The sequence below is a fragment of the Bombus flavifrons genome, chromosome 1 (genome assembly GCF_040668555.2).
Source record: "Bombus flavifrons isolate JBK064 chromosome 1, iyBomFlav1_principal, whole genome shotgun sequence".
Classification (NCBI taxonomy): Eukaryota; Metazoa; Arthropoda; class Insecta; order Hymenoptera; family Apidae; genus Bombus; species Bombus flavifrons.
This window is the reverse complement of record NC_138442.1, coordinates 17,946,626-17,962,486: the sequence shown is the minus strand read 5'-3', so window position 1 is coordinate 17,962,486 and position 15,861 is coordinate 17,946,626. Positions and strand designations below refer to the sequence as shown.

Sequence of the window (15,861 nt, the reverse complement as noted above, 5' to 3'; positions counted from 1 at the left end):
AAATCCCAATATTTTGTCAATATAAGCTTACAGGTTTAAAAACCTGATATTTCGCAACGTGAGATGATTCGTATTTATATTTGGCGATAAAGAGCTGGCTGGTCTCACGCTTTCTAAGTAGTGAAGCATTGAGAAGAGTCAGACGCGCAGACACGATCGTAAACACAAAACACAACATAATAATCAATGGCCTATCTGGACGTTAGAAGTACAATATTAATATTTTTGTAAATAGTATTTCGTAAATAATATTTCAAATTATGCTGTTCCATAGATATATTATCAATATTATTGGCAAACATTTTTAAAACTTTCTTATATTTTTTTTAGGAATTATAACACTGATATAATAAAATAAAATGAAATTACTCGAAATAAAAATAAATAAGTATTAGTCAATTTGTCTCGTATTGCGTGATTTAGAGTTTGGTTTAAATTAAATGATATACATGTATAATATTATTTTTATATAGGTATAATATTCTTGATTTACGTTATCCTATTGAAATTATTACTTCAGAATCGTAAGAATTAAGACGTATTTTTTCATATATATTGGAATTATTAATTAACAAATAGAATAACCGAAACATGTTCATAACGTGTAATAAGAACAGTGGCTCTTCGAATTCGATAATCGATCGCTTTTTAATATTAATATAAGTACATTTAGAAAACTGCTATGGTAATTATTGATAACTCAAAAAACATTCATTTGATTAATATTACTTCGCTAAGAATTAATTACTAGATTGCGTTGTAATATGTCTTAGTACCAACAATAAATATTTTATGCAGACTCACATTTTTATAAACGCAATTAATGCAATGGAACCTAAATTTATTCGCCTGTATATATTATAATGAATATTATAAGTTATAAAATAATATACTCACATGTCCCACTAAATATTATAATATGGTTTATCTTCAATATTTTATACGTTTCTCTATATTATATGCTTCCTATACACGTTTCCACATTTAAATTTGCCATAAATCTATGAATATTTACTAATTACATTAAATTGCTTATAATATCGATTTACCTGTAAGTTCCACGATAAAATACATTTTCCAATCTCTCAAGTAAATTCGCTTATGTGTATTTACCTATATTGCTAAAAATTTGAAACTCTTCTATCTTTATTTACAACTACTATGATCTAAATGCTATTAAAAAGAAACTACATATATTCTCTTATTTATATCTCTATCACGTTTTTACTTGTACCCAGCTCTTCAAAGTTTACAAGTAAAAAATTCAGTTCTACGCATACGTCAATCACACAACGCACAATTTCGGACACTATTTTGTTCTACATTCACCAAAGTATTTCAACTGAAATGATTTTTCTTTTTCAAAATGTCCCGAATCAAATCAACTTGTAAATATTTATATGTTGATACCCCATGTAAATTATTGAAGAAGATAAATCATGTGAATCATTACTGTTACAAGTCCGATTATTTTACGATATACGTACTTTTCGATAATGCATTTTTTTAGCTCGAAGTTGACGATCCAGCTATTATTGATGGTGATCAACCACGCAAAAAAAGACTAAATAAATTGCTGTAGAAACGCGTTCTTTTTTGCAGCAACGTCCTTGTAGACATTATATATTTAAGATGATTTGTCATGCATACTAATGTACAGTTCGCCTTTCATCAAGGATATGTGTTTGCATGAAAATAAATGATGAGAACAGGTTATAATCACAGAAGTTTCTAAGAAACGTAAAAACGAAGTTGAGAAAATAAAGAAATGTTGAGACACTAGAAAATAGATGCATATTTTATATATAATACTGTATATAGGTTATAGAATGTGTATAAATTACAACGTAATAATATTGAAAATAATTTTAAAAAAGATAAAGGGAAGAAAAAATATCGCCCAACGTGGGGCTCGAACCCACGACCCTGAGATTAAGAGTCTCATGCTCTACCGACTGAGCTAGCCGGGCTTGATACTACGTACTTTAAAGAAATATATTTTTTATGTGCTTTAAAATATAACTTATTCAAATAAATCTATTAAATAAATATATAAAGATTAATAATTTATGCATTAATATAAACGAATTAATACAAAACGAATAGCAATATTACGAACACATGTGATTCCTTTCGCTAAAACATGCATTTCTACTATAAAATTATTTGTTATTACTGATAAATATTGATTTTAAGCAAATCATTATTTTATGTAAATCTAAATAGTATTAAAACTAAACTTACAGAAGAATATTTCCTACTCTCTGGTTGCATTATCGGTGATGCACTGATTTACATATTTCTTTTATTAATTTCCCGCACTTTTCACAATGGTTACGAGTTAATTTTTACGTTAAAAAACTATAAGTTTTATTACTTCGAGTAGAACAATACAAATAATAAAGAAATAATAAAAATGTGTACTTTTTTATTTAAACAATATTATCTTTTGATTGTTTAAATTACCTAAAAGAGATTTCTTTTAACGGATTTATTGAAGAAATTGAAATATTGCTGAATTTTGTCACTGGGTGGCTCTGAGTGCATTTTCTACAACGGACGATCCGCGCGCAATGTGGTGAAGGTTGAGTGTGTCGTCAGTTTAAATTCAGAGAATAAACACGTGTTAATACGTAACCCCTTATTGATTACTATCTTTTTTATACGACTTATTGTTGTTATACAGTGTAAACAGTAAAAAAAATGTCGCGTCTTGTAAAGGAATCAGATGAAGAAATAGATGTGAAACCTGGTTTGTATTTTTCATTTTTTGGTTTCTATGCGCACGCGGTTCACTCAGTTGCCGAATCTAACGGTCGATTCGAAGTTGTATGTTGTACTTTTATCAATTTAACAACGTAATATACAGTCTGTGTAAACGTTATTTCAAGCCATCTTGGAGTAAATAATTGATATCTCGCGAAATTTGATTGTATTACTATATTTTTCTTTATCTTCCCTTTAAAATATAAGGTCGCAAAACCCGTGCCAATATCGAGGTAATATCGGCTGATTCTCCACTTCGTCGCAGCTCCCGAATTAAGCCAAACGTTAAGCAAAATGAATCTTCGCCCGAATCGCCTTTAAGCGACTCAAGCATCGTTAGCACTACACAAACTTCTAGAATCACAAGGCAACGAGCCAGTGCTATGGACAATTCTGCTATCAATGAAACTCGACGAACTTTACGTTCTAGAATAAGTTCTATATCCTCAGATGTTAATGAAATCCCAGAATCAGATGTTGGCACACCGACAAAGAAAGCTAGAAATTACACTTCCAATGATAGTAATAAAACAAATACTCGAAAAAGGTATCTGTAATGATTAATGATTGATTTATATGTATGAATTTTTGTTTTATGTTTGTTTTGTATATACTTATTGTTTAGTAAACGTTTTACAAGAGCCGGTTCAGAAGCAAAATCTCCACAATCAGCATCAAGACTTGTTAAACGTAATGTAAGAGCTAGTTCCGTGGGGCCCGAAGCTAATACGCCAAATAAACAACAGCACAGTGAATTAGCCAATACACCTATTAGGACAAGAAGACGAACTTCGGTGCTACTGTCAGAACCAGTTGTAGAAGAAAAAGAAGAATATATGAAGTATCCAGTGGTGACATTAGATCGCACATTACCTGATCTTGTTGAAATTAGAGAATCAGGTATATTATATTTCGAAAATATATTTAAACTAAAAAAATTTTAATTCTGTGATTCCATATGGAATTGTAGGTGCAGAAAATTCGCCTAAGACATCATCAAAAAACGAATCATTGCCAACTTCGAAAAACAAACTCAATACAAGTTGTAACAGTATAAATGAAAAACATTCAGAAGATGATGGTAAGTTTAATTTATTGTTATACTTCAGTATTCTATATTAATCGCAATCAGATTGCAATCTATTGCAAAAATAGTTCTTTATCTGTATAAAATTCGACAAAATTATATAACTAAAAAGTTCTAGAATAACATTTCTTAATAAAAATTAATATAAGAACTAACTGATATTTACATTTACAACAGTTAAGGGACCACACAACGACCCTCCAGAAAATGTTTCTTCAAATAATTTTGGAGATATTGAAAAGGATGTATTTACTGATAAGAAAATATCAGATAAAAATATACTAGAAAGTAGCAAAACACTGCCTGTAGATAATACAAATGAAGCAAAATCCTTAATAGATAATGAATCTAAAATACTTCCACAAAATAAAGATGAAAACACATTTATTGAAGATTTAAATAATTCAATGGAAAAACCTGATGGTCATAATAATAAAGAGAATCTTACAACAAATATTGTTACTGGCTTACAGGATATAAAGAATGCAATTTCTAATACACAACAAAGTCCGAAACACGTATCTATAAATAATTTGAATGCAAATGTGTCAACCGAAGAAAAATGCAAATATCCTTGCATTGAAACGAGTGTATCGCCAAAACGTCGTCATTCTAAACAATCATTAGAAATAGCAAATGAAAATGTTTCTATGAAAGAAGTTAATGCTGGTGTAATTAGTAATTTACCAACTGAAGGTCTGGATACTTCAATGAATGAAGAAGACAATTCTAATAATATGCAAAACTTAGTAGTAGGTACAAAAACAGAATCAGTCATTGGAAGTCCATATAGTGAAAGTTTAGATAAAAATGGTCCTATACAAGTAGTATCTACAAATGCAAGTTCAAACAATAATGTTGAAAGTATGGAGCTTGCAGAAGATATAAATACAGTAGATGATAATAAATCTACAGAAATTGGTATTGAATTGAATGTAGAATCAAAGAAAGCTTATGTTCATGCAAGTAATGCAAATGTAAACATCGAAATGGATGTCTCAAATACAAAGGAAAATATAAATGAAAATGAAGAATCTGAACAAAATGATATAAATCAATGTATAACTGATGATCAGTATGACACGAAAAGTAAAAATGATAACTTAAATATGTCAGAAAATGTGCATGAAAATGATGATATAAGCTGTACAAAGTTGATTTCATCTCCTAAATTAAGTAACATAGATTCGTCAAATTTAGTGGATGTGAAATCAGTTTCAGATACTCACCGTTTAACTATTTCAAAGCATGAGGATGTACCTTTTTTAAAAAATATAAGTGAAACAAATAATTTATCTCCTAATACGAGCAATTTGTTAAAATCCTCGGATGCTCATATGAGCATAGAGGATTCTACATTAATTAATATGAATAAAGCTAATGTAACTAATGTGATTAAAAGTAGTGACTCTTCCATTGTTACAGAGACTCCTGCTGAATTTGTTGAAGAAGCACCAGAAAGAGGAGAACAGTCAAAGAAAGTTTCTGTACTGGATGATTCTACTGATCCTTTAAAATTGAAGAAACAATATCAAAACAAATTAGAATCAAATGAAAAACATACAAACACTATCCAAGTGACCTCTGAAGAATGTCAAGAAAATATAAAAGCTGATGATAACGATTCTGATACTAGTGTGTCACATACATTTCAAGATATCTCAGCCAGTGAATGGAAAGAAAAGAATAATGATATGGACAAAAATTCTATACATTCAAAGACAACTGAAAATGAAAGTGAAGCCGAATGTGATCTTGTTTTAGTCGATAGAGAGGCATGGTTAGCCGCGGAAAATTTAAAAACAAACAAGGAGAAAATATCTTTTGATTATGATTCAGATGATACCGTTATATTAAAAGCACATTCAGATTCTATGAAAGCAAAAAATGAAAATAATTTAATGGATATATCACAAGATGAATGTAAATTAAATGATAGTAAGGATAAATCTCCCAAAGGAAAAAAACAGAAGAACACGAAACAAAACGAAAATAAAGATGAAGAAGAAAATAGAAATACAGTAGAAGATACAAAAAATATTACAAAAGATGAAGAAATATCAATTACTGTTGGTGAGAATACGTCTACGACGAAAGATAGTAATAAATGCTCTACTCCTAACAGTAATACGTCCCTCCGGAAATCGTTAAAAAATAACAGTTTATCTGAATCATATGAGACAACTGAAGGGGAAAAAAATTTATCATTAAATAAAAGTAAATTGTCTGAAGATGTCGCAAAAGGACGAAAATCTCTTAATAAGTCAGTGCAAGGGGCAAATAGACTTGAAGAATCTAATGCAGCGGAAACTGTAAAAAAACTAAAATCTTTAAATAAATCTAATTGTAATGAAAATATAGTTACATCTGCTAAGAAAAATGGGACAAATCAGTCGTTAAATACTTCAAAGGAAAAGATGAAACCACGACAGTTAGATGAAAATTCAGAAGAGTCTGATTATGATTTAAAAAAAGTTTGCGAAAAGCAAGACAGTGCAACAAAGAAAAAATTGAATAGAAATTTTTCGACAATAGCAAACATGGGATCCGATTCTAATGAAAGTCAAAATTCCGATGATTCACATAATAAATTGGAAATACCTAAGTTTTTATTTTGCGGGACAAGCGATAGTAACAGCGACAATGATAGTGAATCTAATAGCACTATAAATTCTGATATCCAAAAAGAATATAACTTTTATGGTAAAGATGTTGCAAAGTTTTCTGATGATGATGTACCAGGAGATGAATGTAGAGCATCAGAAACAGAATCATCAGACCCAGATGATAATGGGTCAGATCTTGCAGATTTTGTAGTTGATGATGATGAAATTGAAGGTGAAGAAGAAGACGAAAGTGAGGAGAATAAAGATGGGAGTTTTGAAAATGATAAATTACAAAATGAGGAGCAGACTAAAGAAGATCAGAGAGATGATGAAGAAGGGATAGGACAAGAAACAATTCAGAAAGAACAACATGAAAATGATAAAGAAAATATCGCTGAAAAAAGTATAAGTAAGGAGACAGATGCTTCTAATGAAGAAAAAAATACATCAAGAAAATCTGGTGATTTAAGTATGTCTCAAACCATTAGAAGCGACAAGAAAAAGAACAAGAATCTTAAAACAGATAGATCCCAGATAGAAGAAAATGAAAAGGGAGATAACCCTGATTTATCTTTTGAAACAAAAAGAAAGAAACAAAAGCGAAACTCTAAAGAATTTACAGTTAAAAGTGTAGAACAGTCATTAAATGACTCCCAACTAATATTTGATACAAAAGTATTAAAACTTCGTAAATCAATGGAATGTAGTACTCCCAAAATAAGTGTATCTAAACAACAGAAACTTAATGTCAAAACCTGTGGTGCTGAAGAAAATGACTCCCTTGATGAGGAAAATGACGAAGACTTGACATTAAAGGAAGAACAAAATGTAAAAAAATTAAGAAGCATAAAAAACAATGAAACTCTCATGCATAGAAGTCTTCCATCTGAATTAACTGACTTAGCAACAAAAACAAATCTTTCAAGACCAATGTCATCTAAAGTACCAGAATTAAACAAATCAACAATAGTTTTAGGGAGTGAAACACCTACAACAAAATACTTAAGACCATTGAAATTAAATGAGAGTGCACCAATATTAAATGCTAATTTTAAAAAATTAACAAATACTAGTAACAGTAATGAACAGAATGACCAAGGTGAAGAAGAAAATGAAAACAATGATGAACAAAACACAAAAGCAGCACCAAGTCCAAATGATTCATTAAAGAAAAAGCTGCTTAAAGTAGTAAAGAACATATTAGAAAGTGATCATCAAAAGAAACGTAAAAAACGAAAGCAACCAATAGTTGAAAAAGTTACTAAGTCTACTTTATCTGAAACTGATTTCCCAGAAAATAATGATTCAAAATTACTAAAGACAGCTAAACAATTTGTTCCCACTAGCAATATTGACAATAATAATGAAACAGAAAAGGAAAATAAGAAAAAGAGGAAGAAGAAGAAGAAAAGAAATAATACCGATGTGCAAATGCAAGAAGAGTCAGATCAACAAGTTACTGAAATACAATCAGAAAGTCAAGATGAAAAAATACATAACGAAATAAAGAAGAAGAAAAAAAAAGAGAAAAAAGTTCCAGATGTTCAAGACGTTCAAGATTTGACAAATGAAAAGACTAAAATAGTAAAGAAAAAGAAGAAAAAAGTCGTTTTATCAGGTGACGATATTCCAAACGAGCAACTGCTTAAGAACAAGCAGAAATTATTAGCAAAAGATGCTGCTTTGCAAGATAAAAAAGCATTGCTTGAAAAGTTGCCTAAGAAAAAAAGGGAATTATTGTCAGAAGATGATGCTTTGCAATATGAAGAAGTTCCACCTAAAAAGGTTCCTAAGAAAAAGCAGAAATTATCAAGTGATGTTTCAGATCAGAAGGAAAACACTTCAGTTCAAAAATCATCAAAGAAAAAGCAAAAGCAATTATTAGAAGGTGTGAAGACAGATAATATAAAATATACTGTAGCATCTAATAAAACACAACAGTTTTACGATGCAGTATCAGATTCTGATGAGGGACCAGAAACGATTACATTCTCTAAAGCTCGAGATGAGGCGTTAAAAGATTTAAAACGTACTGCTGATAATATTAAAGCCAACAAAGAAATGAAAAAAAAGAAACAAAGAGAACACAATGAAAAGATGCAAAAACAAAAAGAAATTAAGATTAAACAATCGAAATCCAAAAATCAGGTAACAGAACTTAGTAAAACGGGCATACAAGAAAAAGGTATTAAACAGCTTCCGGATTACATTGTTAAAAATTTATCGGATGTTCCATTAAAATCATCAAAAAAGAGAAAATTATCAGAAGAAAAATCTTCCCTATCTCCATCGTGCAGTTTCAAACCTAAAAAGATGAAGAATATATACATAGAAGATGATATTACTCTACCAAGTTGTGCTGGAAATACAACTGAATTTAGTGTCGTCGATATTGAAACAATTAAAAAGAAAAAGACAGCTCCAAAAGCAGGTTTATTCCGAGAAAAAATGCTTGCTAGGAATCCACGACAACATATTTCTGCTTATTTAACATATTTGAAAAAGCAAAAGTCATTGGATAAAGGAAAGTTTTATGATAAGCCATACTAAACTTTTAATTGATATTCCACGTTATATGATCTGTAGGCATTATAGAATAGTTTCAAGTATTAGTTAGTAAAGCGATCTTTTTTTTTTACAATGCAATTCAGATAAAAATGATTAATATATTGCTTACTATTTCCAGAATTATCTTAATAATACTGATTATTCTAATGCTTACATATTCGCTTTTTTATTGTAATTTCGAAAAATTGAAAGATACTAAACTAAAAGTCGTTTTACTTTTGGTTTTAATAATTATGGTTATTTTTCATCTTGTAATTTATTGTTAGTATAAAATAATGTACCATATATTTTTTAATATAAAGTGCGATTATATTTTAGTCAAAATCATATTTTTATTGGTAAAATGCCCAAGTATAAAGTATCCGTATTAAACTTTGCTTACTTCATTATAGCTAATTCGCTCTATATGATAAATTAAGATGTAGTATAAAAATAAAATAATATAGATATTCGTTTTTGTTCGTAACTCCTAACTTTATCATGTTTGTTATTGTTATATTTTTCAAATAACCCCTATTCTGTATGATAATATATCGTCTTTATAGAAACAAATTTTTAATGTTTAAGATGAAAATAACGAAAATCAATCTAATTAAATTCGACATTCTCTTTAATTCGTTGTCCATTTCGTAAATGTATGTGCTCTATCCAATAGAGCTTATATATATTATAAAGACTTATTAAATTTACAAGGAATAAAAAAGTTTATTAATAATACAATATTTGTACATTTTTATAAAATAATTATCGAATGGAAATTAGTCGGTACGAGACTTTTTTAGTTTGTCATACATTTCTTTACAATTCATATTACTAAAAAGATAGTTCTTTAATAATTTCCTTTTAAATTAGTATATAAATGATAAATTTTTTTATTTTTAAGTGCGTATTGTATATTCTTCAGGTATTTCTCTCTTCAGATTCAAAAAACAAGCACCATTTGCTGCATTATTTTCTCCCGCAAATATAACACATGCTAGACCATTCACTGCCATATGCTGCCATAATTTATGTACCCATTTATTTACAGTACGGAACGTCTTTTCTATTTTATCACTTTTTAATTTTTCTTGTCCTATCCTAACATGACATAAAGTAAAGGCATGTTCCATGACTATTTGTGTAGCTCGCAGGACGGCTTGTTTATTATTGTCTGCCACTACAAGACGTACCTGTAATAACAATAAAATTATGATAATACGAATAGTAGACATTAATAATTCAAATAATTGATTCCTTAATAATTCAATTTATGGTCGAGGTACACACTTGATCGTTTTTATCGAAATTTTCATCATCCATAATGTTGATAGAAGAAGTTAAATATCTAGAATATTCGTTCATAACTTCTCCATTACCCACAATGGCAGCAGTTTTTTGATCCTTCGTTACATGTTTGAAAATTGATGTAGCATACTTCCGTATTTCAATTTTTAATGATTGCTGATTATCTGTCCTTTTCTCTGGTTTCATTTTCAATATTTCCATGTTGCAACGACCAAGTAACACGGCATCTCCATAATCCACACTATTTGCTAATTTTAATTGCACTAATTTCATAGAAGCCTGTGAATCTTGAGTTGAACAATGACCAGAACTACTTTCTTGTATTCTTTCACCAAGAAATTCCCTTGCTAAAATTTGTAACTTTGTCTTTCGATATCTGTAATTAAATATTTGCATAGGAAAATTTTTGTGAGAATATAACTGTAATATAAAGAAAATAAGTTGTGCACCTGTCACCAGTAATATTGAAAATAACAGATGTATCAATAATGTATGGATGCATCATTTTTAATGTATGAAGATCAGAATTTAAACTTTGTCCTACTAGAATTGCATCTGCGGGAAGTAACTTTCGTAACGTTTGTTGAACATCAGACAACGTAGTTGTGACACCTTCCAACATTTCTTTTGTTATACCACTGAATTGAGTAAGATAATCAATGATACGATTATCTGGTTTTACCAGACTATCATAAATAACCTGTGACAAGAATTTAATAGAATTTGGATACCCTCCTCATAATAATTTTGAAATTGAACTTACATTCATACTTTCATCCACGAGAGATATTCTCGTTAATTCCAATTCTCCAATAGTTGTTTTACACATTTCACAGTCTAGACCAAACATTGGAGATCTTTCATTAGCTTCTACATAAACATCCTTTGTCATTATGTAATTTCCGTATCTAAACATAAAATATTTGTTTATTTAATGCATAAATTTAATTCGGAATATTTCTATTATTGGTACTAACCTTTTTGCTAGTTCACCCTTTAATGGGACAGGATAATTTTCTTCTACCATTTGACATAAAGATAGAAGTAATAGTGTACGGGGGAATTTATCAGTCTTTGGGAGGCCATATTCTGTTTTAAACTTTTCCGCATTTGTTGATGGATCTCTATGCATTGGGAAAACAGTTAGTAATAATTTTATTACATCACTGTTATTTTGTAACGCAGCCTCTAATGATCCATATTCTAAAAAATTATACACCATGTATGCTTGTTACATATTATAACAAATAGTATTTTAAAATGTACATACGTTTAAGTAATTTATCGCTTTGCATCCCGGTTATGGGAACAGCTGCAAGATCCTCTATTACAGACCCTCCATATGCTGTAGGTGTTACAACTTCTACCCTATGTTCCAACTTTGATGTTATATGTGGAAACATACTTTCATAAGCCATAAAATGATACAGGGAAAGCCCTTCAACAACAAGAACCACAGTGTGTGTGACCTTTTTAAAAAATGTTTAATGTTTAACGATATTTCAGAAATTTTTAATATTATATATGTTCAATATTTATATTACCCTATTATATTTTTCAAGGTGACACCATCTTGCTGGCACATAGGGTGAGTGATGACCATGTAATGAATACAATAATAAATGTTGTATATCACTAAGAAAAATAGGAATCCTGTTTTCACTTTTAACATTAATAGTTAAGCTAGCACTTTCACCAGCTACTTTTAAATGAAATCGAGGTATTGTTTTAAGTTTCTTTTTACGTTCTCTTAATTCCTGTTTCAATTTTAGATACTCGTCTCCACTTAATCTGTATTGCCAAATAAAAATAATTTATATTCTTATATATCACACTAAATATATATATATATATATATATATATATATATATATATATAAACATTTTACAGTATACAAACCTAGGCTTTTTGTTAGCAAGTGTATTTGATTCTTCTATACCTCCTACATTTTCTTTTTTAGTAGAATCTTCCAAAAGTGTTTCTTTTAAATCTTCATTACATGGACGTTTACGTGTGACATTATCTTCCATGGAGACTTCACTGCTGTCTGTATCATTTGCATTTGACTGATCTGCTTCTGTAGACTAAAATAATATTTATCATATGAACTTCACAACAAAAATATTATAACTCAGTCAAGTATACTAACAGCTTTCTTAAGAGCAAGCATTTTAGCTTCTCTATCTTTATCATTTAATTTAGTTATTTCCAGAAGTGCAGCCATCTTCTTTTTCTTTTTTTCTATTCTTTGTAATTGTTTTGTTGTTAGATTCTTCATAATATTTCTTTTTGTTGTATTTTTTGAAAAAGATTAAAGTTAAGTACCTTTAAAAAGACAAGTAACAAAAACTTTGATGTAAATTTATAATTCAAATAGACTGTTACTTTATTTTCCCACATTTTAGATATTAATAAAAGAAATTTTCATGGTTCATATAAAATAGTTTCAAATTTAATAAGGAAAAAATAATACGAATATAAATTTAGTGGCACACATATTTTTAAACAAAACTTATAAATTATAATAGAAGTCTATACATAAGATATAATAAATGATGAACTTAAAACTGTATTTCTTAGTATATATTTTCTTGACAAAGTAAATGTATACATGAGGTTATATGTGAAACTTAGCTTTGATATTAAAATTGGATATTAAAAATGAATTGTCAATTAGAATTACCTGAAAATTGAATTAAAGGGAAAAATATTTGTATGTTATACAATGTTAAAGAAATGTTGTACATTTCTATACAAGAAATGTAGATATGAGGGCTGAATATAACCCTTGACAAATAAATACATTTGTTCATATAAAAATTCAGAAACAGAGTTCTTGAATTTCATGTGAAAATGTTTACACAATAATCTTTCAATTTGATATTCACTATAAGAATGTATTTATAATAAGTTTTATCGTTTTCCTCCCCATTACTTGGTTACCATCCATTGTTAAATACTAAAATTGCCACTTGATAAATGGCACAGCATATGTTTTATAGAAGTATATAAAATATGCATTAAGTAGTAAGTACAAAACTGCTTGATTTATTTTAATGACACAGAACAATAGGTGTATTTAAATGAGGAAATACAAACATAAACTTTGATGGTCTGCATAATTGTTTGTTTATTTATATCATGCAATTTTTTCAAATCGTTTACGTGATAAAAAAACAAATCAGTAGAATGAACTTTTGAGCAAAGGCAAAAATTATTATTATAAAATCTATAGCAAGTAATTCACGTTTTGTTTACATTTAATTAATATTGGTTATAACGAATAAAAAGAAATAATACCATGACTGATTATGAGTAAGGTTATGTCTTCTCTGTCTTTGTTTCTCAGAAAGGTGACAATATTAACACATATAATCCATATAGTACACACACAACTTATAGTTTGATATTCTTGATTAATTCGAAAATGAATATAACTTAGAAAGTTTGATGTTTTATCAATCATAAATGTGGAAACATTAAAGAATACATGTTACTCTTCTATTTGTAACATATCATCGCTAGAGGTCAGCATGCAATAATTACAGCAAAATTATATGTATTAATGGAGTCTGGTATTAATGAATTGGATGAATTGGATGAATTGAGAAATATTATGTATATAAATTTAATATATTCTTAAAAATTTTGATAATCTTAAAATAAAATACTTTTTTAAAAAAGCCGTATGCTTTTAAGGAATACGAGTAAGTTTTATTTTGTTTTCATTTTCCGTGATACTATTGGTGATTCTATAAAAATTTCTATTTTTTAAGATAAGAAATATATAGTAAAACGATTATTATAAAATGCTACACTAATATTTGTATGGAAAACTTATTAACTTAAGAATGTTCTCTGTTACAAAAATAATATTTTTTATATTGTAATATGATTGGATAAAATTTTGTATACAAATGATAATAATTTTGAAACTTTTTATTCTTGACCTTGTTTTTGTTTGAAAAATATATTTCTAGTTCATGTGCTAAATTATATGCTTTGAATCGTGCATAAGAAACAAGTGTCCCTTTCTCCAATCAGGAACGTAATGGTAAGCATAGTACGTATATAAAAATTATACTGAATTTTTACTTCTGTTTCTCGTTGCGGTCTAATTTTTATTTAATATTATGTAAATTACAATACGAATACTTTTTATTATACTATATTAAATGACCAATCTAATTTTTCAATGTATGTGAAAAATTTAAGAATATCAATAAATATCAATAAATATGAAAGTATGTAAATAAATTCAATAAAAAATATAGAAGTATTAAAAATCACGCAATTAATAAAATAATATAAAATCATAAATGCTAAATAAATAAAAAACATCTCATCTATCATTAAAATTTGCAAATATTTTATTAGAAAATTCTGAACCATATAATTAAACTTAATTTTAACACATTGCATATATTTTATTTAATAAATAAAATTTAACAAATCGATTTTAATCGTAGATCTAATACAGATCGATGCATCGATGTCGAGAAAGATCGTAGGTACGCTACTGTCAGAGAAAGCGAGTATTCACGACAGTGACACAAACATCCACTTAAGATACATTATGTGTATATACAGAGAAGATCAAAAGATTCTAAGCGTGTACGATTATGCGCTTTATGCATCGGTGTGCAGTCCCCACCCGCACGGTGAAAACATATTTTTCCTTTGAATCTATTTCTTTCTTCACGAAGTAGCTCGCGGTGCATTGGTGCAAAATGCTTTTCTATACTGGGTGTCTGATATTTTTCCTAGTAAATCATGGCAGCTTAGTTTATCCGTAACTTAGTTCAAATATTTTTAAATATATATTAATTAATTAATAATTACCTTAATTTATTCATCTTATTTATTCAAATGGTTCAAATAAATAGAGCAGATTTAAGACCATTTTATTGATGATTAGTTTTAATCGATGACAATAATTATCGAAGCAATCGGATATATCGAATATATCGATATCGCTTCAAATTATCGACATTTAATGTTGGGATGTAGTACAGACTCTATTATATCTATTTCTGTATTAAATTCATTAAATAGTGAAATTTGTGAATTATTATAAAGGCGCAAATATTGCTAGAAAATTATTAGCCATAATTTTAAGTAATAAAATGTTGCTTAAAACTGTTACGGTGTTTTTACATTAAAGAAAAGTAGTTGATAGCTGAGTTTAATAGAGCATACCAACTCTTCGATTTCTAATGAATCGAACTGAATAACAATGTATTATCAATGTTGTCTCTATAAGTCTCATTTAATATAAACGTAATATGCATGTTATAAAAAAGTATACGATATTTTCTTTCGAAAAATTAAGATCTCGAATTTCTGTTTCGAGATCGCAGTCCGATTAATCGGTTTTTAAATAACAATTTGTATACGTACTTATAATTAGTACCGATGCCAACTGTTACATACGTCTGTATAATTGCAAAAGTAGTTTGCGATTAAAACCGTCAGTTCATGTACTCATTATAATGTAGTAATTAACATTGGTGGTAGAAATTGAGGTGAACTACTCTTTTATGTGG

The 15,861-nt window shown here is 28.5% G+C and overlaps 3 protein-coding genes and 1 non-coding gene across 7 annotated transcripts in view; 1 reads left to right on the top strand and 3 right to left on the bottom strand.

Moving 5' to 3' along the window:
* The window catches only part of axed (BTB/POZ domain-containing protein axundead), a 41,088-nt gene extending 39,775 nt beyond the window's left edge, over positions 1 to 1,313 (bottom strand). The window contains exons 1-2 of the mRNA XM_069113785.1: positions 1,155 to 1,313; positions 1,050 to 1,121 (exon numbers count right to left, since the gene is read on the bottom strand). Coding sequence (XP_068969886.1) covers positions 1,050 to 1,074 — 25 coding nt within the window. The 5' untranslated portion in view covers positions 1,075 to 1,121; positions 1,155 to 1,313. The remainder of the gene's footprint in view (positions 1 to 1,049; positions 1,122 to 1,154) is intronic.
* A 584-nt stretch (positions 1,314 to 1,897) lies between these two features.
* TRNAK-CUU (transfer RNA lysine (anticodon CUU)) lies at positions 1,898 to 1,970 on the bottom strand. Its single transcript has one exon. It is a non-coding gene; the product is annotated as a tRNA-Lys (tRNA).
* Positions 1,971 to 2,567: 597 nt separating this feature from the next.
* Positions 2,568 to 9,648, top strand: LOC138180084 (dentin sialophosphoprotein-like). 2 transcript variants are annotated; one of them, XM_069113556.1, is made up of 5 exons: positions 2,568 to 2,752; positions 2,974 to 3,313; positions 3,392 to 3,666; positions 3,737 to 3,847; positions 4,031 to 9,648. In XM_069113556.1, exons 1-5 carry the CDS (start codon positions 2,704 to 2,706, stop codon positions 9,007 to 9,009), a joined length of 5,754 nt encoding a protein of 1,917 aa, XP_068969657.1. In that variant the 5' UTR covers positions 2,568 to 2,703; the 3' UTR covers positions 9,010 to 9,648. The 2 variants fall into 2 exon arrangements, with proteins under 2 accessions (XP_068969657.1, XP_068969667.1); XM_069113566.1 differs by having other exon boundaries at positions 2,570 to 2,752; positions 5,279 to 9,648.
* A 29-nt stretch (positions 9,649 to 9,677) lies between these two features.
* On the bottom strand, positions 9,678 to 13,835 carry Rexo5 (RNA exonuclease 5). 3 transcript variants are annotated; one of them, XM_069113729.1, is made up of 10 exons: positions 12,999 to 13,108; positions 12,465 to 12,640; positions 12,215 to 12,399; positions 11,859 to 12,105; positions 11,585 to 11,783; positions 11,292 to 11,517; positions 11,078 to 11,222; positions 10,764 to 11,014; positions 10,297 to 10,690; positions 9,678 to 10,199 (listed from the first exon to the last, which is right to left on the bottom strand). In XM_069113729.1, exons 2-10 carry the CDS (start codon positions 12,591 to 12,593, stop codon positions 9,906 to 9,908), a joined length of 2,070 nt encoding a protein of 689 aa, XP_068969830.1. In that variant the 5' UTR covers positions 12,594 to 12,640; positions 12,999 to 13,108; the 3' UTR covers positions 9,678 to 9,905. The 3 variants fall into 3 exon arrangements, with proteins under 3 accessions (XP_068969830.1, XP_068969820.1, XP_068969838.1); XM_069113719.1 differs by lacking the exon at positions 12,999 to 13,108 and adding an exon at positions 13,616 to 13,835 and having other exon boundaries at positions 9,679 to 10,199; XM_069113737.1 differs by lacking the exons at positions 12,465 to 12,640; positions 12,999 to 13,108 and adding an exon at positions 13,616 to 13,835 and having other exon boundaries at positions 9,679 to 10,199.
* Between the last annotated feature and the right edge of the window lie 2,026 nt (positions 13,836 to 15,861).

What these genes read in the sequence shown, in the direction of transcription:
- LOC138180084 (XM_069113556.1), top strand. Translation starts at nt 2,704, where the DNA reads ATGTCGCGTCTTGTAAAGGAATCAGATGAAGAAATAGATGTGAAACCT. An exon ending in AGAAATAGATGTGAAACCTG is followed by an intron (nt 2,753 to 2,973) that starts GTTTGTATTTTT and finishes TTAAAATATAAG; the next exon opens with GTCGCAAAACCCGTGCCAAT. An exon ending in AAAACAAATACTCGAAAAAG is followed by an intron (nt 3,314 to 3,391) that starts GTATCTGTAATG and finishes CTTATTGTTTAG; the next exon opens with TAAACGTTTTACAAGAGCCG.
- Rexo5 (XM_069113719.1), bottom strand. Translation starts at nt 12,593, where the DNA reads ATGAAGAATCTAACAACAAAACAATTACAAAGAATAGAAAAAAAGAAA. An exon ending in AAGCGATAAATTACTTAAAC is followed by an intron (nt 11,518 to 11,584) that starts GTATGTACATTT and finishes ATAATTTTTTAG; the next exon opens with AATATGGATCATTAGAGGCT. An exon ending in TCGTGGATGAAAGTATGAAT is followed by an intron (nt 11,015 to 11,077) that starts GTAAGTTCAATT and finishes TTCTTGTCACAG; the next exon opens with GTTATTTATGATAGTCTGGT.